The sequence below is a fragment of the Manihot esculenta genome, chromosome 1 (assembly GCF_001659605.2).
Source record: "Manihot esculenta cultivar AM560-2 chromosome 1, M.esculenta_v8, whole genome shotgun sequence".
Lineage (NCBI taxonomy): Eukaryota > Viridiplantae > Streptophyta > Magnoliopsida > Malpighiales > Euphorbiaceae > Manihot > Manihot esculenta.
In genome coordinates this window covers 34474393-34498269 of record NC_035161.2, presented here as the reverse complement: position 1 = coordinate 34498269, position 23877 = coordinate 34474393, and the positions used below count along the sequence as shown (strand labels likewise).

Sequence of the window (23877 nt, the reverse complement as noted above, 5' to 3'; positions counted from 1 at the left end):
TGGGAGCTCAATAGGGCTTTGCCAATTCTATATCAAAAATAAGTTTAGCAGCTAAAATATTATACATAATCATCTATTGAATTTGATGGCTGATGGGTGTCTCCAGTCCTGTATCTATAAATGGAATTGGCTACTAATTCTCTACACGTCCAGGTCTCCTCGTTTTTGGCAGTTCATGGTCCTCGTATCTTCTCAACAAAGTTCCTGCCCTTTTCTTCGATATGACGTCTCTTCTCTTCAAGTTTGTCTCCCATTTTCTTTCCCAAATCTAGCATCCTTGCTCTTCTGCCCATCCTCTTCGGTCTTAAATCATGTTCTTCCGCGGTATGATTATGTTTTTCGGCAATTGTAAGAGACCTAGATGGTGATTGACGCTCTGACATACAACCTCTACTTTGTTGGGAAATTTCTCGTGGTTCAAAGTTTGCTAATAAAGGACTAGTTAGTTCCTGCAATGAGCTTTCCAAGGCATTGGAAGAATCAGAAACCGATTGATGCGCGCACTCAGTGTTCTTTAAGTGCTTGCTTTCTGGATCATAATTGGAGGCTCTCCCATGAGAGTCTTCCTTGGGTTTTGCTTCATGAGATTGGCAGCCAAGAGAGTCGCATGCAGCGGCATGATCACTACTGGCTTCTCGATTAAGCCACATAAAAGGAGCAGCTGCCCGAGGTAGCCAGTCATTCTTTTCAGCCAACAACCAGGGAATGCATAAGCTTTCACAGTTAGGAAGCACCATAGTTTCTCTGATGGAAGCCTGCGCCAGTGACATCACATTTAGTGGAACCACTGAACATAACCATTAATCCTACTCTATTTCCAAGAAAATGCGAAACAAACAAATTCTTCCAATGAAAAATCTCATCGTACTCCATGTATGCAATCTAGGCATCAATTACATACTTGCTTAGACAAAAATATTGTCTCCCTTGCTCTTACAATGTAGAAAAGAGGACCTTTAACCCACCTGACTACCCCCCTCCCCCCCCCCCAACACACACACAAAAAAAAAGGGCCACTCTTTTCTCTTTTTTGGATGGGATGGGGGGTTGCAGTTGCAGTTGGGAGGATTAGAGTACATAGATGGTCAAAGGGTTCCAACAAGACACTGGTTCCATTAGCACACGTGCATAAAGGGTGTGACTGTGTGGTTGGGATGTTCTGCATCAGTTTCTTGGATCAAGCGTAGAATGAATGAGTGAAGGAATGAAGGATATGCTCAGAAAAGTCATGCAACTTAGTAATGCATGTTATGGGTGCATATACAACTCTTCCTTTGTTAAGAAAAAGGTGAGACAAACAATATCAAGTTAAAAAAGAAAGTTCATACCTTAAACCGGTTGATCAAGAACAAAGCAATATGTGCACAAGTAATCTTGTGTTCCCCAACAGATGACTCCAAGTCAAACTCTATATCAGGCATAGATGTGAATCCATACCATAACTGATCAGAAGGAGGTGGCTTTATATGTAAACGCAGCCTTCCACGAAGGGACGCAACCCTTATGGACAAAGACAGGGGTACCTAAATTGAAACTTCATTAGTTAGGGAAAAACAAATGAACGTTTATGTACTCACCAGAAGGACCATCTAACACTTACAACATTGAGTTTTTTTTTTGTTTTGTTTTTTTTTTGTCTGAGATAACATTGAGGTTAAACAACCACAATTTCAATCTTCTACCAATTCTTCTTAAGGTGTTCGCCTTACATTACCATTTCAAGTTTTCTATTATTTTGTTTTCTTTTTAATGTTTTCTACTTCTTCTTTTTTTTTTTTTTGCTTTAGAGTATGGCTTTGGTATAATGGTAAATTACTCCAGTTGTCACTTCGAGGTCATGCGTTCAGGTCATATAAACAGTCTTTCTGCAAAGGAGGGTAAGGCTGTGTATATCAATTTTCCTAGAGCCCAAGGTAAAACAAGGGAAATCCTTAAGAATCAGAATTAATTTTCACTTGTATTATTAACGTAATCGAAAGCCACTATGGCCCTGCTATTTACAGTTGCCAATTCTTGCAATCAATTCCAGTTACCACTCAAGAATCACCTAGGCCCCAACTCAAACGCTCACCAATTGTATGAATCACACAAAATCAAAATATTTAAATGCCCTCTAACAAAAGTTATAGATCAAAATGATCCATTGAATTAGTTGCAAACTAGTGATCGAAATCCGGCTTAATGCATAAATATGCATCTGAACTTTATTGATTTGGTAGCTTTTCGCCCCATACTTTTTTGTTCCTATGTCAAACCTCTACTGGATTTTTGGTCCCATTAGACACCTAAACTATCACAAAACCCGAGCACTCACTGCACAATTTATTTATTCATGACTATTTCCCTATATTTACATTTTTCTCTCCTTTTCTTTTTTCTTTTTTTTTTTTTTTTGATACTTTGAACGAAATAGTTAAAAGTATAGTTAAAAGTAAATAAATTAAAAAAATCCCTAGAAGTGAGCAAAAGTTATGGAAGAAAAAACATGTAAAGCAATTAAAAGTTAAGGTGTGAATTTATCTGTTAGGCCATTGACTTCCTAATAAATATTAATTTATAAAGAATTCAAAGGTTATTGTTTCAATTTTTTCATGTGACTGAACCATCTAGCAAGGATATTTTTCATCATATTGCATCACATCTACAAATATTTTGTACCATTTATAACATACACAACACACACGCACACATTCGTCCAGGTCTGTGACTCTGTGTTGACAGATATGTATAATGCAGCAGACAAACCTGCGAAACCTGTTTTGCAATAGAATTAAGAATGGACTTCCACCTAGACACATTAGCTGATGCAGACAAATAACTTGTGGAGTCTTTTAACCCATCTGCAACAAGGAAAAATCAGCTGCGATAGGTATTATCCATCATCAGTTTCTGTTAAATAAGTTGATAATGCAGTATAATTGCTCCTGCCTAACTAACAATAAAATAACTGGCTAATTGAATTACTTCCCTCATTGTTGCACAAAGTGAATACAAGAAATTTTACACCTTTCCATTAGAATTAGTTTTATCTTTGCTACTCTACAGTTGTTTTCAGCATAGGTCTGCATGTCATCACTGCAAATATATATTCCTATTTCATTTCAATTTCAAGATCAAAATTACACTGGACTTGGAGTATTGCATAATCATGCATGTCATTTGCTCTATCTTCAATAGGATAAATGGGCAATCATTCGGTCTTTGTAAGTACTGTTTCTTCGTATGATAATGCTATATGAGGATCATGTATATTTTTAGTCAATGCAGAACACTGATTCACTATAGAACACAAACTTGCAAATCAGTGAGGACTTTCAAAAGGTTTTGCCTCATTTAGCATTTCTTCACAGTAGCAATGAGAAGATCCTAGAATAGTTCTAAGCTCTACACATCCATACACGAGCATTCATGGTCATTTTAACTCCTACTACCTAACTTCTGCAGCCTCCAGTAAAAACAATTTTAAATAGAATTTAATTAACATTTTAGTGGATGGCTTTTCACAATCATAGTGGTGAAACAAATTTCACCAGCACAGAATCCCATAATGGAGCACTGCTAATGTATGGATTAAAATATTATTACAGGGACTGAATTTTATTCCATGTCTCAGTATTTAATCACTGGAAAGGATGCATATGAGGAGCATATGTAACCAAATAAATATAGCTTTACTTACCAAGTTTATGATTTTCTTCATTCCTCCTATCTTGTGAATCAGCAGACCCTTCAGGAAGATTCAGCTGTTCTCCAAAATATTCAAATCCTTCCAGGAGGTCTGCAGAGACATCCCCAACAGAGCTCGACTCTGAGTTTGTATCGACCATATCCTTTTGGAGATTCTGAACTTCCAGTCTCGTTTCAATATCTAGCACCAGCCCTCCACAATATTCAACCTCAACTTCCAATGCCCATACCTCATTCATGTCCATAGGAAGTACTCTTATACCATGGATATAAGGCGGTAGACTCCCAAGGCCTATATCCGTACATACAACTTCACCAATGTAATTGGGTGTCCTCATATTGGACAATTTTCTCTGTTATAAGGGAAAAAAAAGAAATTAAAAATGTGCCAGTATCTGAATATATATGTATCCACAATCTACATATAATGATGCAAAATATTTGGTCCTACATGCTTAGATATTCCAGTATGAGAAAAATTTAAAAGCTAAGCAGGTCAACATTTACTAGTTGTTATCCTTTCATGCATCTTAATATCACATTGAAGTTTATATGATGGACGACTCCCCAAAGTGCTGCAGAATACTAGAAATACAATTTAGTGAATCTCCTCTTTTTCTTGGAATGTTGCAAGCATTTATGCATACAAATAAACAACATATTGGGAAATAATGCACCTGAATCCATGCTTGCACTGAACTCTTTATCTTAGCATCGCTTTTGGCATCAAAAAAAATCCGAGAAAAAAGCAAATTCCAACAGAGTGTTCCTTCATCAGTATTGAACTTGTCATCAGAATCAACTTCAGAAACAACAGAAATAGGGTTTTGGCTTGCTGAGCAAGAAAAGGTGGATGATGGAATTACTGCCATATTTTCCTCGGAACATAGTACTGCCTTTGATGTTGGAGCAGTTTTTGCCGAGCTAGTACTCAAAATTGGATCTTGGAAAGACTGATTCTTGTCATTAATCTTTTTCTCTTCATGGCCTGGTGAGGAAGTTCCCCTATTCTCTACGCTGGTCTTTGAAGCCTTTCTTGCAAGCTTTTTCAAAAGCAAGCGAAACTTTGATGCAGAAACATCAAGCTTACTCACCCTATCTAGTGGCTCGGCATTGAATCCCGCTGAGGGTTTCATAAATGAAGGGTATCCTGTGTTTAAGGATGCCAAATAACAGTGGAACTCTTCTCTCAACCTGGTGAACCAGTTAAGTCTTTCTTTGTCATCACATGAAGCAAGCCGGAGGGCTTTACACCACGACTCTTTCTCCCAAGATGTCTCAAGATAAAGGTAAACTGTTTTACTTGCATTATATATCACAGAAGCCTTGCTTTCTACTTTTATGGGAAATCTTTTGGCCCTGTAATGCCATAAAAAGTTGCCCAACGATAAAGATAAATACTGCAAAGATTCTATCACTTTCAATTCATGTAAAACCCCAACCCCCTTGGCTTTATAGTGAAGAAAGTATTGAGAATAAATATTAATTAAAAGAAGAAGTTTCCAATATAATTGAACAGCTCTCAGAGAAGGGAAAGTGCAGGGGAGGTATCTTAATAGTGGCCCAGCATCAGTGGACATAGAAAGTTTAATAAGACGCTTCAGGGTTAGAAGAATTGATCAAAAGGTGAGTTTTTGTTCGGAAGTGGAATGCAGTTGCCGCAACAATGCTCCATAAATGAAAGCGCCAGTTAGAATTCTGAGGCAAAATGTTAGTTTGGCCTCATTTCTAAGTGAAGGAGATTACCACCCTCAACAGTTTCGTTTTCCAAGGAAATAAACAAAGAGTGCAAAGAAAAAATGAGGAAGAAGTGAAGGAGCTCTTAACTCCCTCAAACAGGATATACGGTATGAGGAACATTTGAAGCAGCAAAAAAAGCTAAGGGATGAATATTCTGGCATGAATACAAAACCAAAGTCCAAGAAACATAAAGGAGGAAGCAAAGGCCACTCAGAAAGATTAGACTGCAATTTAAGTCCCATAACATAATAGCACAAAAAAAAAAAAAAAAGAATGGGGCAAAGCTGTTTTACCATTTTCTCGAAGAAAGCTCTGTAGCGGAAACAGCTTCTACAATGCAACCCTTTAATGGAAAAGCTGCATGTGGGGAACCATCTAAATTTGTCAAAATAAGAAATCGATCCTTGATTTTTGCATATTTCTTAACAGGATTAACCTCAAAGACATCCTTTTTCTTCTTTTGCTCTTTTGGCATTTTGTCTCCCGCCCAATTTCTGGGAACTTTATCTGGTTCTAGAACCCAGACAACTCCCTAGTCACAAAAGCAAATTAGCAAGTGAAAAAGAAAAGGTAGAAAAAGGAAATTTAAAGATACAAACCTTCTTGTTATACAAGTAATCGAGGGATTGTTGGGGATCAAGATCTTTATGAGAAGAATCAGAAGATAATTGGGCTTCTTGCTGTCGAATCTTGCGATTCAATCGTTTAAAGAAGACATAGACACCCAAAGCTTCCAACGCAACAACGGCAAGCGCCCCAACGGAAAATCCAGTAACAAATACAAGTAACCACCGCATCAGCATGTTCCCCCCTTCCTTCTTTTCAATGAATTAAACAAATTTTGTTGCACAACCTTGTCTGTTTAATCAGATCAACTTAGCTCCGAAGCTTGGCACATTAATCGAAGGAGGAGGAATTCTTGAACATTGATCAGGCAATTGTTCTACTTAACTTGTTGGATAAGTAAGTAATCAAAATTCCTCCATTAAATGATCTGAAGAGTGAAGAATAAGATCCTTATTCTGCTTTATAAAATTGGAAAGTGATGCTTCAGAGTTCAGAGTGAGACTCCACTGGTGGAAAAGGAGAGTTACCCATCTACTTAACGCGTGATTTTGTTGCGGGTTAGGAACCGTAACTCAACCGCGACAAAATTCTATCAACCTTTGGACCGCCACGTGCTTACTCCCAATTACCCCATCAGTTTTCATTCATTTTTCCTAATATTATTTTATTAAAAATTCAATAATTTCTTTAACTAAAATTTACTAATATTTAATTAATTAACAAAATGAAAATATTTTTATGGAAATTTTATTCTAGCAACAATTATTTTCAATAAATGAAGAAAAACATTCTATAAATGTATACATATTTCTAATAAAATTATAATAGAAAAGTATATATAGAATTATAAATAGATTGTTAGTTGTAATTTAATTAAATTTTTTAATTATTTTTCTTTATCCAATTCAATGAGTTATTCAATTTATCTTCATTATCTACTTTTTAAAATTAAAAAGAATAATTATCATTGAAGAAAAATAAATTGTAGATGAATTAGACATTTGCAATAACAAGGAAGGGGCAATTTAGTAAAACGACACTCAAACCCCACATGTTTTCTCCCCATTTTCGCATTGATTTTTATGGGGCCGGGCCGGGTCACTTCCCCCATTCATGAACAGAGGGTAAATCCTGACAATCTTTCTTTTTTAAGAAAAAAAAAATATATTAAAAAAAATAAAGCAATTATCTCCTACAATCTATTTTTTTATTACATTTATTTGCTCAGTCATAATAAAAAAAAAAAAAAAGTAACTTCAACATTTTTCAATTTTATTAAATTTTCTTTAAAAATTATCGATACATATCGTATTAAATTTTATAATAATGTTACATCAAATATCAAATAATGAAGCAAATTATGTGATGAGATTAAGCTGATTTAAAGGTAACATTTTTATTTGCTGCAATTTGAAACCTGATAATATAATCAATGTTGCAGATAAAAAAATAGAAATTAATTATTTAATTTCTATAGTAGAATAAAATTTATTTTTTTATTTTAAAAATGCATTAAAATTTATTTGATATTTTAAAAGTTCAATATTTTTATTAATTTTAAAATGTTTTAAAATGTTTTAAATATAGAGAAATCAATTAGTAAATTTTTTAAAAATTTAAAGAATTAATTAATAAAATTTTTAAAATTATAAAAATTAAATAATAAATATTTAATGATTAAAATTAAGAGAAAAATTAATAAATAAATTTATAAAAATATCAAAAATATTTTAATATATTTTTTAAAAATAAAAAATCAACTGATAAATATTTACCATGAGATTCAATAGTAATTTTTTTTTTTTTAAAAAGAAAAAGATAACACTAAAAAATTTAATCTGCCATCCATATTCCTTAATCGGCTCGTACTTCCGAGTTGTGTATATAATGAATAATATTTTGTGAATATTCTACATTCTTCATTACAAAATACCATTAATGCTATAATGCAACAAGCAAAGGACAAATTTTTTTTTTTTTTTTATCACCACTTTATCGATGAAGTGTGTTGTAAACCTACGCAAAACTTCACCGACACCTTTTGCAGGAGGAATCCCCCCCGCCTCTCTTGGAACTGATCTTGCAAAATGTGAATTAGTTCTATACAATTACTAAGGAAGGATTATCTAAAAAAGAGAAAAAAAAAAAGAGCATGTTCCACTAAACTGAAACATTCCGTTTACAGGTTAACAGAGTCTTACAGACAATAAGTAAATGCACTCTTTTTCTTTCCCCTCTTATTCTTCCCCACAGTCCATTACATATATATTCAAAAAAAAAAAAAAAAAAAAAGAGCCTACCATGTCAAAGCTTTCTGGAACAAGCCACTTGCTATAACGGGTTTCCAATTCGTCATTTCAGGGCTACACAATTTACATTTGACTCAGCAAAACGCATCATCACTGGGTAATTTCCTCGGAACTGCCAACCACAGCATTAGCACAACACTGGAGAAAGGAAAAAGCCTGAAGGAAAAACAAGTTAAAGGGTACACCACAGGTTACATGGGAGTGTGATAGACAAAAAAGTTGTAATCGGGATGGTGGAAGTCGAGCTGCTTCAACCAGGAATCTGCAGCGTTACGAAGATAGATCATTCTTTCAAAGTCGGACGTTACTGGATTTACCCAAACACCACCTTGCATCTTGTAAGTAGCCATCCCGAACGGAGGAAGCGAAATTCCAGTACTGTTTTTTCCCTTGGATTTAACGCTTGTTGCAGCCAAAGGATCTACCATGACACCATGCTCATATTCATTCTCACAATCTGCATAATCAAGCCAAGAACCACTGAAAGACTTCAAAGAACCAGTGCCATTTACTCTCTCTTATAAATAAATAGATGATGCATATTGATAGATCCACAAGGTAATTAATAAAATGCAAAACTTCATGTTAGTAGTTTAAGCGACAAAAAGATATATCAGCGACCACAATATAGGTTTACCTCTCTCTCCTTTGGGCTTTCTGATCAATCTTCCACATCAATGGACTTCCTGATCCCTTTACACTTGGACAAATTATTTTAAAATATACTGGTTGAAACTTTGTCCTAAAATGGTGCCACCTGCACCTTTCCACTAATGTTATCCATTTTGTAGATGTTCCTTTCTTGTCTATCCATGCACGAAGCATCTTAATTTATATTATTATCTAACCCCACTAATCAATAATTCATGGATCATGGCATATCATCTCAAGTATCCTTGCTCAATTCATCCAAGAATATAACAAAATACTCAAGGACAAAAGGAAATTCTACTTGTGAGATAATTATAGTTGAAAATTTGTCATCGTCACTTCTAAAAGTCCTCACTTTTTGTAACTAATTTTTCCATCCATAAAAGCATTTACAAGTTGGATAAAAACTTACCCTTTTTCTCAGTATCCATAATAGAATTTTACCAGGCACTTTATTATCTGCCTTCTGTAGGTCAGTGTTATGGACTCATTTGTTGGAAAGCTTTACCAGCGGCACAGGACTCTCGGCATGCAGGATTAAGAAGCTGGTTGTTCATTCACATCTTATCAAGATGGTTGCTTATCTACATCCTATCTTCATTATCTTATCTCTTCTTTTAGGATCAGAATCAACTTTATCTGTTTATTTCATTTTATCTAGTAGGAAAATCATTTGTTTTAGAACTTTGTTACTGCTCATAAAAATCTCTTACCTACTAATAGGAAAAATAGTCTACAAAGTGAATCTCCATAGCACAAGAGTAATTTATACATATTGTGATGTCCCTCGATGTGCCCAATCACTCTTAGGAAGCTACAGTAACTCACAAATAGAATGCCCCGATAATCTGTGCATGTTCAAACTTCACTCTTAATAAATAATATGGATAGCAAGCAAATGATGTTTACCTAGGGAAATATATTGTCCATGATCATGGTAAAATTAAAGCAAAATATAGTTCTACTAACAACTTTAAGTCAGGGGAGATGATTTTGAATTTTTGGTAACTATAAAAATGAAATTGGTGAAATGGGGGAATCAATATTGATATACAATTACAGTAATGGAAACAAAAGCAGAAGCAATGCAACAAAGATGGTGGTGGTGACTGGTGATGGACTGATTGCTCTACAAGAATGGGTGCAGAATGGAATAGGTGAATGTAGCCTACGTAATAAGCTTGGTGAAAGATTTAATGGTAAAAATGGTGGTGCAGTAGCTAAGAATGCATTTTGGTTGTAGAAACAGTGGGTGCAATGGGATGACAATGTTAGTAATTGTGATAAGCAGGAATTTATTTGAGGGAAGGGTATTCCTTTAATAAGGAGAAGGGATGCTCATTCAATACTTCTTTCATTTGTTCACTGATCTTTTGTTTTGAATGAGAAGCATTAAGCATATTCAAACAACTGGTGATTACGCCCACAGTTTATTCCTAAAGGTTTCAGTCCTTCATTTGTTTATGACAACCCAGTGTTACCTAAAACGTTACCCCTCCCCCCCCCCTCTCCAAATGGTGTTCCAGAACATACGATTCACAACGTGAGAAATGCTGATCCAAAATATTTTCTCTTTGATTTCTTGATTTTGTTTAAATAGGAAATTAGTTAGTGATTGGAGATATTCAGTTAGCCTAAAAACTTTAAATCTTTATCTACAAAATTACAAACTCCGTCCCATAATATCCTTACTAGTTTTTTAAGTCATTTAATACTAACATGTGAAAAAAGCATGAAAGGGTATTTTAGATAAACTATTATAAATTTTCTAAATTTAAGGCTATTAATTTGTCTTAGTGATTTGGGTGTATAAATATTAAACATGTAATGTGGTACAAAGATAGTACTTAATTAGAATAAACTTCTTTTTATTTTGAACTTTCATATTTATCTACTATTTAATTTTCAAATTTTAAGTTTAAAACTATAGAATGATAATATTTTATCGAATTTTACAATAGAGATTATAACCTATTTATACATGAGAGACGATATCTAAACAGAAAAGAAAATCAAATCTATGATTATAGAATCCTAAGATTAAGCAACTGATCAATCTATCAATATTTACTTTCTATATTAACATATTTACTTTCTATAACCTATAACACTCCTCTCAAGTTGGAGCATAAATATTAATCATGCCCAACTTGTTACGTATATAATCAATTTCAGGCATAAGGACAACCAACCCAAAACAATCAAAATAAACAAAGGATCAAAAGAACAGAACCCGTGAACGGTACTTGTGAACAGTACCCGATGAACCGTGCCCGATGAAGCCAGATGTCTCCAAATATTACCCTTTATGGGTAACCCAAATGAACAGAGCCCTAAATCTCCAAATGTTACCCTTTATGGGTAACCCCGATGAACAGAACTCTAAATCTCCAAATGTTACCCTTTATGGATAACTCAAATGAACAGAGCTCTAAGTCAGGGCATCTCAAAATGAACAGAGCTCTAAGTCAGGGCATCTCAAAATGAACAGAGCTCTAAGTCAGGGCATCTCAAAATGAACAGAGCTCTAAGTCAGGGCATCTCAAAATGAACAGAGCTCTAAGTCAGGGCATCTCAAAATGAACAGAGCCCTAAGTCTCCAAATGTTATTGGTAACCCAAATGAACAGAGCCATAAGTCTCCAAATGTTACCCTTTATGAGTAACCCAAAATAAACAGAGCTCTAAATCTCCAAATGTTACCCTTTATGGATAACCCAAATGAACAGAGCCCTAAGTCTCTAAAAGAATTCAAATCTCTATGGTGAGATTCTGATACCATATAGAAGGATAATATTTGTTGTATTTCAAAATAGAGATTACAACCTACTTATATGTGAGAGACGGAATCTAAACAAGAAGGAAAATCAAGTCCATAATTATACAATTCTAAGATTAAGCAACTGATCCATCTATCAATATTTACTTCCTATATTAACATATTTACTTCCTATAACCTGTAACAAAAACAAATAGGTCTTACTCATTGTTAGGCCTGTAATCAACAATTCAAAACCAAGGGAAGCTGTAAAAGACAATGATGGCAGTCCAAAAAGAAAGTATGCTGCTCCAAGAAAGAAATGAATCCAACTATAATAAATTATGGACAACTACCTTAAAATGACGAGCCTAAAAAGGATTATCATTAAAATTTAAAGTTTTTGAAATTCATCAATTAATCAGTCAAAACCAAAGAACTGTCAAAAAATATGAGAGGTAACAGAAAATCAAAATACCTTGGAAAGATGATGACAATGTATGATAAGTGAGGAAACATGTTGATAGGTCCTTATCATTTCTTTGAGAAGGAATATGATAAATAGGGTACCTGATCAACAATGAAGGAATGCAACTGTTATTTATGAACTTAAGGAAATATATTAAACTTCATTCAAAATAACATAAATTAAAATTAAAAACCAGGAAAGTAAAGCAAATGTTGACCAAGAGAACAGAAATTCTTTTGATGTTAACTGATGTGGTCAGCGTTGCAAGAACCTGTTGATGCGGCGCTGTCATGTACTTGTTAACTCACAGGAATAAACAGGAAGGAGTTTTTGTTGGGATAATGCTTTTACAGTGTTTGGATCAAATGAATGTGGAAGTCATCTTAAAGCCCAAGCTTATTTAAAGGAAAGCCCACTGAGATGACCATCACATAAAACTGCCATGTCTTCCTCACTATTAACTTATTCGACTTCCTTACATCCTGTATTATTGAGGTATTATTGCTTGCACAAATGTCAACAGAATCGGTGTGCATAATGTAAAGTTTCAGCAGGACATAAGGATGCTTACTTTTTTTGGACATACGTTGTCAACAGTGGGGCTTAGACAATCTTATTCACCTTTTAACTATTATATCTAAAATGTATAATGGGGCTTAGACAAATGAAGACTGCATTTCCAGGTTGGTCAAAAGCAACCCAACATAAGATGCATACATGCCTAAAATTCCTACAAATTCCAATCACATAATACAACCAGTGACAATAATAAGAAGATAAATAAACTTGATTAACACATGAGAATATAACTAATCAGCATTACCAAGCAACAGCCATAAAACTTGCTGGAGAAAGATCCACATTCTTGAGTGTCATCAGTCCCGGATGATTTTTAGCTAATTCAGTTATCTGACAATGAAGATTTAGACAAAACAAGTTAAAAATTGATATAATATTTTTAAAATGAACTGGTGATATATAACAGTAAAGAAATGGAGCACATAAATAAGCAATGCTCTCAAAATTCTACTAATTCTCAATGTTCCAAATATGTTAAAGCTCTAGGAAAAATACCTAAATTGCACTGGTATTTATAGAATAACAACTAAACCGACTACTTCGAGGACTATAAATCACAAAAAAAAAAAGGAAAAAAAACAAGAGCTTTTATACTTTCCTAGCCACAGTACAATTCCAATTAATAGAAGCCTAAACTTCCTTCATTGTACCATAAATTCTTAATTAAATATATTAATTTCGCAACTAAAACTTAAAATAACAAAATCCTAAATACCACATAATTGCCTTTTTTAGTAATTTCATAGGTTTGCTCTGATGGACTCAAATAAAAAAGTTTAGGATTTCAAAAATTACATTGATTAGAGCATGCACTTAGCGGACTTATTATTGGATTATGTTGTTCAATGTGAATAAAATTCCCATATTACACTTCTTAAGTTGGTTGGCGCTATTCTAACCAAGAAACAAGCAAGTGTAAGGCTTTCTTTAGCCCTACATCCTACTAGCTCACGCTATGTGTGGGCCCTTATTTAGTCCAAGAGTCTACTGATTCACACAATGTCAATAAAACAAATCAAAAGGAAAAGACATTCACCTTTTCCATGAGTGGAACCCTCCAGCATGGAGAAGATATCTCACAGTAATGTAGGTAAAGATAACCAAACCTATCTTTTGTCAGCAAAGAACCCTCATGGTCAATGCTTAAATCCTCAGAAATCGTATCCCAAGTCCGGTTGGAGTTATTGCTCAGTGATCTAGACAGTTCATCACTTGTACTGTCATCACTCCAACAATCGCTTTCAAAATCCACTGCATCAGTTAATTCTCTTGGATTCAGGTTTCTACAAGAAGAAAAGCATATGAGAAGCAACAAACGAGTCCATTTTTGGTACATAAATAAAAGACCAAGAAACATCACATACCTGGAAGTCAGAGATGACTTATTACTGTAGATCTGAATGGCAGATAGATATGGGACATAATATTGCATGACACTCTCGCCTTTATTCAGCAATACTTGGGTGCCAGCTCCATATGCACTCCATTCACCGTAGCAATCCCACAGATCTCTCAAAGTAAAATATTCAACTATATCCTTCCTACCAGGTGGCTGCCATTCACTGTTTAGATCATGGACACAGCTCTGCGATTTTTTTTTTTTTAAGAGAAGGATGCTGTCAATAAACCTTATGATTTGAAAAGGCGAAAGGAACACGTAGAAGGAGTATTTCCTAGTAGATGAAAATTTTTTCACCAAAAATCTGAAATAATTATTTTCAGTTCCTAGAAACTTGTAATGTGGTTAACCAGAAGGTCATGTAACTTGATGCAACAAATCTAATAAAAAGGAGAACAAATATTCTACAGGCAACTTAGGAAAGAGGGATTTAGATATTTTTTTGAAAAATATAGCAGCTGCTATCCACTGCCGTATTGGATTTGGTCAAAAGCACTTCAAGGTATACAGTCACTTACTATGGAGCTTTAAATTGAGTAATTATCTGATTCTTAGAAGGACCTAATTGAGAAAATAGCCTTAAGTTCTTTGATACTCCGACTCTTCATTTTGCCATGCCATACCCATGTCAATACAACACTTCATGGGATGTGTCCGATACATATTCATGCACTCAATTACGAGTGCATACTTAGTAAAATATTTGTGCATAGTTAATAAAACATTATTTTCTCTCAAGATGAAAAGCATGTATTTGGATAGAAACAGTATTTAGTTGTATTTTGGATGATGTATATAGTTATATTTGGTCATCTACTTAGACTATAATTATTACCATATAACTATATTTTTTTATTCTAATTTATTTTATATAATATAGCATATCCAAGTATCCGTGTCTAAATTGAGATCCATATTCCTATATTTTCTATTTACGAAGTTAATAAGTCATTTCTAACACCAATATCCAAGTCCCAAGTAACATAGTCAAAAGGCTAGCTCAAGTTGCTCACTAAAAGAAAAAAAACATTAAGACAACAAACCTTGTTGGTCCTAGACTTAGGAACCTTGGACAAGATTATGTTATGAATAGGGGATACTAGAAGGAGATAAGCTGACTGTAATAGGCATGAAGTGGCAGAGCAGTCATTCTGTTACAGCTAAAAAATAGGAATTAGTATAAATAGGAGGGTTTGTCCTTGTATTGGCTATTCCAAAAGTTAATACAAATGCGGAATCCCACCTTTCTCCATTCTGCTATTCCTTCTCTCTTTTCTTTCTCTATCTCCTCTCTAATTTCTATTATTTTCTGTGAGAAAGAACCTGGTTCTTGGAGTCTATCAGTTTCATAACAGATGGTATCAGAGCCAACGATCTGGAGGCCTAAATTCCAGGTTTTTCTTCTATTTTTATTCCTATCTCTTTCTTTCTAAGATTTCTTTCTCCTTTTCCCTCATTTTGTTCTTCCTTCTCTCCCTCTAACTTCTTCCCTCACCCCTGAAATTTCTTTCCTTTCTTTTCTGTTTCTCTTCTTTTCTGTATCAAGTCTTATCGCTTTCTTCTTGGCAGAATCTGTCCTCCTTCTTCTTGAAATCCAAATTTCTTCGGCTCTTCATCCTACAATTCTTTTCCTGTCCTTCTTGAATATCTTCCTTCTTTTCTTGAATTTCAAAGAAATTCAAGAAATATCAAGATTATGATCATTTTCCCTCCTTAATTCTCTCTGATTTCTCATATTTCCTCTGTCTCTTTGTATCTTTATCTCTGTCTTCCTATTTCTTCTATCTTCTTTGATCCTTTCTCATACTTCTGTTTCTCTTCTCAACTAATTTCTCTCTCACATCTATCTCTTATGGTTTATATTCCATTTCTTGCTTCATGTCTGGTTCAGATCTATTTCTTGTCCCAGTTGACAAATTCTAGAAAATATTAAGGAAATATCTGATTCTTTTTCTCTCATATTCCTTTCTTCCTCAAATTTCTGGTTCCTTCTTGAAATTCTTTCATTATTTCCTTGAATTTCATGGGACTGAATCAATTTCCAGTTCTTTGGAATTGAAATTATGGCTAGTACAATGATGGTAAGGGTAGCACATCGGAAGAACAAATCAAGATTCTCCAAGAAAAGGTGCAGAAGAATGCTGAAGAGATGAATGGACTAAAAAGGAAAATCAGGCAGTGCACCAAAGACAACGATGCATTAAGGGAGGAATTGTGAGCTTTCACGAAAACTATGGGGACTACTTTGGAAGAAGAAATAAGGCAGCCCACCAATGACAATGATGCATTAAGAGAGGAATTGCGAGCTTTTATGGCTATTACGATGAGTAATAAGTGCAAGGAAATCTGTAGCAGTGAAGAAGGGATGCTCAAAATTGAAAACAGAGGAATGGAATATGGAGAATCTGAGGGCAGAGAACTATCACCCATTTCAAGGGAATTCTTTAATTCAAGGGAATCAAGATAGTTCTGGAAACTCTTGGCATACTGTTGGTACTAATCAAATATTGCCTAAGAATGAATTAGTTACTTTTTGGGGCAAAGAACCTAATGAGGTCAATGGTGCAAAGGATGAGAATATTCACGGTTTTGAACATGAAAACATCTCTGGAGCTTCCTTCCATTGTAAATTCAAGATATCAAGAAGTGGAGCTTGGAAATATTTCCGAAGAAAAACAGGGGAAGAGCTTGAGACTTGCTAATTGCAAGACTTGGAAGAAGGTGTCTTCTCCAAAGACAAAAGTTGGGTCTTGTTCTCTAACTGATGAAAATACTAAACATAGTCTTCTTGTTGTTGGATTTGTGAAGTTTTTGAAATTATGAATGGTGTTTTTATTGAGAATATTTCAAATCAAGAAGACCATGTGGAAGTTTATGAAGAAGATGGCTACAGAAAAGTGTTGAAATTCTGGGAATAGTAAAATTGTGTTAGGATCATGTAGGCATATAATACTCGACAAGAATGCATTTGAAATGAGGAGGCAAAAGAAGAAAGTGCTATTCTTGTCAAGGGATGATAGAAGAAAGTGCTATTCTTGACAAGGGAGGATTTCTGCATTAAAATGTTGAAAAATACCAATAAGAGTGACAATAATGCCTTTATTTCCAATTTTCTGTTCATAAATTGGGGCAGCTGGTCAGTTCCTCTACTCATTCTTGAGGACAAGAATGGTTTCAAGAGGTGGGGAATGTTACGAATAGGGGATACTAGAAGGAGATAAGCTTGCTGTAATAGGCATGAAGTGGCAGAGCAGTCATTCTGTTACAAGAACAAATAGGAATTAGTATAAATAGGAGGGTTTGTCCTTGTATTGGATATTCCAAAAGTTAATACAAATGCAGAATAACACCTTTCTCTATTCTTCTACTCCTTCTCTCCTTTCTTTCTCTATCTCCTCTCTAATTTCTGTTCTTTTCTACGAGAAAGAACCTAGTTCCATAACAGATTATTAACCTTAACTAATTGACCTTGAGAAACTGGAAGGCTTAGATCTAAAAGAACACTTTAAAAGTAAAAGAAGAATAAAAATTGTCAATAGAATGCCCTCTTATAGGCTCACAAGTTGTAGTCCTATACTAGAGGTAGGATGATAACTAGAGATAATAACGATCCTTATGAAAAGAGTCTTTCTTTGCCTGAAATAAAAAATAAAAAATAAGCACCTACAAAGTTTTTAATAATGATAGGGATAGAGAAAAGTTTGTACCCCAGGAAAGAGTCTCACAATAAAAATACATTAAATGACCATTTGGTTGAGTGGTTTGAGAGCGAAATATAATGAAATTTATGAAATTATCAACATCTAAAGAACTATTAAATAATGTTTGCCAAATACAAATGTATGACTTGCTTGAATTAGTTAAGTGGACAAAAAAATTGTGAACTTTAGCATGATAAACAAATAAAACAATCTAAGATACGTATCATAAACATAAACTGCATAGATATTAGGTAAAAATTTTAGATTAGCTTATGTCTTCTAAGTTTTCAGCAAATTAGGACACAACAAGCTACTTGTCTTGTTTTATGTTTGATAATCATGGGATTAGAATGAAATTCATAAAAATGATAATAATAGTATAATACTCTTGTCAGGTCTTTCACTTGGAAAAAAAGTAATTTGATGTATTTAAATTCATATCATTCAAAATATCATACACAGCTATTATTTTGGGAAAAAAATAGAAACTAAAAGCACTAGGAAAGAGATTTTCTTTTACTTGCTTCACTAATAAGGAAGTAAAGTATAAAATTTTAAAGATTGTTTTCCTCGCCATTTTCACTAATATGGAAGTAAAATAAAAAAAAGTTGAGATGTTTTCCTTAGATGTTAGATTAAACACAGGAAAGAGAATAATGCTCCTTAGACTTTCACATGGTGCACATGGTTATCTCATGTCGCATGTAACTCCAAATCCCACCTTTCCCACCGAGTCATAGAACTTCATTCATTTACTTCATTAATTCTTACTTAGTTTATCCTTGCTTTACAAATGGAGGAAACAAGTACTGGTTTCCATATTTGTCATGGCAAAAATCTCCTCTTGGCTTCTACTTGACAAGACTAACTTTCTTGTCCAAGGTTGAGGTTAGACAAATTTTAAGTCTACATGTTTTCGTGATTGCGATAGTGGAATTGCACTAAGACATGAAAAATCTCTTTCACTTGTCATAATTGCACATAAATGCGCAACTTCGAATAGATGTTTCATTAATTTAATCCCATAAATGAAACAAAATGAGAGGGAAAAAAGGGCCTCGACACATGACAAGGATCACCTTTTGCCTTGTCATAATTGTGCATAACCGAACAATTTCGAAATAAATGTTTCACTGGTTAGTCCTACGGATGAAACAATGGAACCCCTACCAGAATGAGAGAAAAAAAAATAAAAGAAAAAGGTTCTGACTAAAAACTACTATGAGAAATGACAAGAACCGCTTCTTGTCCAGTCATAATTATGCATAAAAGTGCAATTTGAAAATAAAAGTCTCACTAATTTACTCCAAAAAATGAAAGAAGAGAACTTTTACTAAAATCAGGGGACCAAAAAGAGGTTTTAAGACAAGAAAAAAAGATCCTTTTAGCCTTGTCATAACTGTGCATAAAAGTGCAACTTGGAAACAAAAATTCCTTTAGTATAGTCCATGGATAAAAAAGGTATCCTCTACTAAAATGCAATGTTTGGAACAAAGGCTCTGATGTGCAACAAGAATCTCTATTTGATCAAAATTGTGTATAAAAATGCAATTTGGAAATAATAGTTTCATTAGTTTAGTCCCACATATGAAGCAAGGAAGAGTTTACTATAATTTGAGGACCAAAAGAAGGGACTCTGGGACACAGTAGGAGTGCCTTCTGTCCGTTATATTTGTGCATGAAAGTGCAATTGGGAAAAACAAGTTATTAGTTCAGTTCCACAGATGAAACAAGGGAGTTTCTACTTTCTACTAAAATGAAAGGACTGAAAACAGGGTGTGCAATTGGGAAAAACAAGTTATTAGTTCAGTTCCACAGATGAAACAAGGGAGTTTCTACTTTCTACTAAAATGAAAGGACTGAAAACGGGGTTACGAGACACAACACAGATTTGTCTTTTCGTAATAGCACGTGAAAGAGCATAGTCTGATGCAATAGATGAAAGAAAGAATCTCCTAAGATAATAGGATTGAATGTGGAAAAAAAAGGTTCTAGACGCGACAAAAATACCTTTTTGTCTTCTAATAACTACAGATAAAAGTGAGTGCAATTTGGAAATACAAGTTTCATTAATTTAGTCCATGAAACAAGGAAGTCTACTAAAACAAGAAGACCAGGAAAAAGAAAAGCTCCGATACACGACAAGAGTCCCATTTGCTTGTCATAATTGTACATAAAATTACATGTGACGCATTATACTCTGGACACCAAAAGCACCCTAATACTTATACCTCCTAAGTTTTACATGCATGCAACACAAAAATATATATAAAGTCAACACTAAATGTCAATGACAACATATAAATATATACACACACACAAGTAGAGCAAGCCCCATCCTCATCTCAAATCCAGGGTATTTTAAAAATCCCAGGTACTTATAACCATACCATTTATGGCTAATTCGTCATTAGTCAAAGCTACTCCTAAAATTATTTGCAGATATTTAATATTATTGCTCATTTAGCATTCAAGGTAAAGAGAGAATTTATGAGAACCAAATAAATTACCACTGCGTATCTAAGTAAAACGCAAGCAAAAAAAATTGAAAGAAATATCCCCATTTAGTCCCAAGAATCCAAATTGGAAAAGAAATAACATAATGGAATATACACATGGAAATATCCAGCACTGGATAGAGATGAGCACATTTACATTGTGTTTGTACGAACAAATATCGGATCTCAAGTTCTCGGCTATACTTGACAAGTTTAATAAAATAAGAAAATTTTTGAAAAGTAAACCTGACAGCTAAGGACTTGACAACAAACGATGAAATGAATAATATGTAAAGGATGAACTGCAACACATGGCTCCGAAACCATGAAAAAACAAAGAAACGATAAGGACATAGCAACATCTTCAGAGGATATTCGCAGCATCCCATGAATAAAAATAGAAAAGGCCCATAGTACTTGACAAACTAAAGCCACGTCGAGCCCACCCCATATCGCATAATCCATATCAGCACGATAATTAGCAATACCACCGTCCCAAAAGTAATTAGCTTTCTATTTTTATAAAAATTATTTCTTTTTAAAGCAAATGCTTTAAAAAAAAAAACAAAAAAAAAAAATAACAGAAGGAAAAATCTGCAAGTGCATAATATAAGACCGGCTTTGAATTCTCAATTTTATTTTTCTCTCTCTTAAAAGCAAGCCTATAAAAGGGAGAATATGCAGTAAATAACAATAATTTTAAGCCAAAAAATAAAAGGAACAAATTCAGTCGGAAACAAAGAATAGTAAGAAGAAGAAGATAATGACGATGCAGAAAATTAAGGAAACAAAAAAAAAAACGCAATGGAGTACCCGAGGAAGGATTCTGGGAGGAACAACCGGAGTCACGCATTGAAGAAGGCGTTCCAGATTTGACTGCGGGTTTCTGGAAGACAGTAACGGAGACCACGAAGACATCGCCGTTCTCCTTTTTCTTCTTCACCAAACAGGAAGTTTTGTAACTCGCACTAAAATCACTCTTTTCCCTTTCAAAACAAATGCAAGCCCAATCAACCAACCCACATACAAACAGATTCACTTTCAAAACATCCTAGTTGTTTTTTTGTTATCATCCATATAAAATAATAATCCTAATTTGGCTAGTTTTAACTTTCTCTGTTCGTAATTATACACTTGCCAAAACAGGGAAACTCATAAAAAAAAAATTAAAAAAAAAAAAAGGTGCAAATTTGCTTACAGAAATAAATACATCAGCATCAAATAAGGCAAGGAGACCAAGGAGGAGAAGAAGAGAGTGGTACTAGACTCACCTTCACCGAATGCTTCCGTTTCAGTCCTTATCAGACTGTGCAACAGTAGTACTCACTCAAATGAAAGCTTCTATCTGCTTAAAGCAGAGAGGAGAGATTTGAGCGAAAAAGCAGTAACGCTTGAATCCAAGGTGAGATCATCATGAGCAAAAGAGTCCAGAAACAGAAAGCGACAAAGGCAATTCATATTTGTTTTGCTTTGGGGGAAAATGAAACCAACTGCAGAAGCAGACAGAATCAGAGGTAGAGAGAAAGTCTACAAAATACAGTGAGCGCCGTGTCGGGGCCTTGGGCGTTCGCTTCGCCGCGTGTTGTGACGGAAATATCACTGTTTCTCTTTTTTATTTGGCTTTTCTTCATTCACGCCTATAGAAATTAGAATTCGATTCGAATTCTATTTTAAATTAAATAATTAAATGTTTTCAGAAAAAAAAAAAAAAAAGAGTTAATTTTTTATGTATATAAAATGAAAGATTTGAATAAATTATATAAAATGATTTTTGTTAAATTATTTTAAAGTAAATGTACTTATTTTTATTTTAATAACAACATAATCTTGTTAAATATCTTAAATAAATTGAAAAGTAAATACATCATATCATGTTTTCTTAAAAAGTTATCATTTTTGAATCAAAATAATTCAATTCTATCAAATTTAAATTTTCGAACATACTAATTTAGTGCAATTAGGTCTTATAGCATTAATGGTAAATTCATTTAGTATAATATTTTATATTATTATTTTAAAAAATTATTATTTAATTTTTATAATATTGAGAAATCTATTAATTGATCTATTAATATTTTAATTATTAAATATAAAAAAAATATAAAATATTTCAACGGGCAAACTGGAGAATTATGGCTGATTTGAGTTATTTTTTTTTAAATAAATGGATAAATTATAATATTTGATCAAAGTTATAGGTCCTGTCAAACTGGATAAGAGATATTCGAGTTAATTGAGTTTTTATTTTTTAATTAATTTTTAAAATTTCAAATTCGAGAATCATCTATATATGAAAAAATAATAGCTATAATTATTTTATTTAAAGTAAAGAAAAATCAATTGATAAACAAATTAAACTTTATAAGCTTTTCCCATATTTGTGATATTTACCTTTTTTATAGAATAATCATTTTATTGAAAATATTAAATTAACATGAGCACAATTATATTTCATAAAATATATCGATATTTTTAAATTAATATTAATAAAAAAGTGTTAAATTAATTAATTTTAAAACGAAAATATTTTATATTATTCATAAATATATTATAGCTTTATGCTTTTGTTGAATATCTAGTTTTTTTATTTAATTTACTTTATTTTATAATTTCCCTCAGCTATTTTCTTTAAAAAAATGTATTATTTGAACAATTACGAAACAAAGTGTATAATGCTTGTTAAGTTTATTTTTTTAAGTTAGAAAATTATATTATATATTTTTAATTATTATTATTATTTTTACATTAGTTTAATATATTCCAATAAAAAATTCAACAAAATTTAAAATTTTGAACAAGATAATGGCACTTATTCAAAACAATAATAAAAAAGAGCATCCATTACTATATCATGATCATGTGATATTCGAGGAAAATGAATTTTAAATATGAAAAATGAAAAAAAAAAAAAAGGATAACAATAATACAAATAGTTTTCTCTTATTTTTTCTTCAATTTCTCTCTTATCCTCATTTTTTTTTCAATTTTCTTTGAATTTCTCATCAATATTTTCTTTTCTTTTATATTTTCTTAAATTTATATCAGTTTAGATTATTTTTTAATTATTTTCTCCAACCTACAGTTATTGATAAATCTGGTGTGTTACTCATGTAAAGGAAATAATCATTGTTTTATATGATTGGTTTATGAAGATCGTCGCGTCGCAATTTAAAATTTATTTTGTGTATTTTTATTATATTATTTTATTAGTTATATATAATTATAATAAAAGCCCTTTATTTTTTATTATTATTAAATATAAAATAGACGATACATTCAAAAATAAAATAAAATAATTATCAAAACCATAATAAATGTATTGTATTTATGAGTAATAAAACATTTTTTTGGTTGAAAATGGAATTGTCTTTTTATAATATTAATAATATTTCTATGAATTTAAGCGGCCATTCGGTTTGCTCAATAGAGGCATGCTGGTACTTGGTAGGGCTTCAAGTTTATCTCATACATTTCTTCTTTCTCCCCAATTTTTTCCTTTTTCAACCCATCTAATAACGAG

At 33.1% G+C, this 23877-nt stretch overlaps 2 protein-coding genes across 7 annotated transcripts; both read right to left on the bottom strand.

Annotated features, from left to right (window-relative positions):
* Positions 1–6527, bottom strand: LOC110612619. Its single transcript, XM_021753418.2, has 7 exons — positions 6027–6527; positions 5721–5959; positions 4365–5046; positions 3680–4040; positions 2746–2840; positions 1329–1523; positions 1–755 (listed from the first exon to the last, which is right to left on the bottom strand). Exons 1-7 carry the CDS (start codon positions 6228–6230, stop codon positions 174–176), a joined length of 2358 nt encoding a protein of 785 aa, XP_021609110.1. The 5' UTR covers positions 6231–6527; the 3' UTR covers positions 1–173.
* A 1604-nt stretch (positions 6528–8131) lies between these two features.
* On the bottom strand, positions 8132–21983 carry LOC110618962. Of its 6 annotated transcripts, none has more exons than XM_021762235.2 (8): positions 21629–21983; positions 21171–21343; positions 14124–14344; positions 13796–14042; positions 13004–13089; positions 12190–12281; positions 8499–8760; positions 8132–8415 (listed from the first exon to the last, which is right to left on the bottom strand). In XM_021762235.2, exons 2-8 carry the CDS (start codon positions 21273–21275, stop codon positions 8394–8396), a joined length of 1035 nt encoding a protein of 344 aa, XP_021617927.1. In that variant the 5' UTR covers positions 21276–21343; positions 21629–21983; the 3' UTR covers positions 8132–8393. The 6 variants fall into 6 exon arrangements, with proteins under 6 accessions (XP_021617927.1, XP_021617931.1, XP_021617933.1 ...); XM_021762239.2 differs by having other exon boundaries at positions 21171–21336; XM_021762241.2 differs by lacking the exon at positions 21171–21343.
* Positions 21984–23877: the final 1894 nt, after the last annotated feature.

What these genes read in the sequence shown, in the direction of transcription:
- LOC110612619 (XM_021753418.2), bottom strand. Translation starts at nt 6,230, where the DNA reads ATGCTGATGCGGTGGTTACTTGTATTTGTTACTGGATTTTCCGTTGGG. An exon ending in ATTACTTGTATAACAAGAAG is followed by an intron (nt 5,960 to 6,026) that starts GTTTGTATCTTT and finishes TTTTGTGACTAG; the next exon opens with GGAGTTGTCTGGGTTCTAGA. An exon ending in CAGTGCAAGCATGGATTCAG is followed by an intron (nt 4,041 to 4,364) that starts GTGCATTATTTC and finishes CCCTTATAACAG; the next exon opens with AGAAAATTGTCCAATATGAG.
- LOC110618962 (XM_021762230.2), bottom strand. Translation starts at nt 20,822, where the DNA reads ATGGATTATGCGATATGGGGTGGGCTCGACGTGGCTTTAGTTTGTCAA. An exon ending in AAGTCATCTCTGACTTCCAG is followed by an intron (nt 14,043 to 14,123) that starts GTATGTGATGTT and finishes TTCTTCTTGTAG; the next exon opens with AAACCTGAATCCAAGAGAAT. An exon ending in ATTGTCATCATCTTTCCAAG is followed by an intron (nt 8,761 to 12,189) that starts GTATTTTGATTT and finishes TTGATTATGCAG; the next exon opens with ATTGTGAGAATGAATATGAG.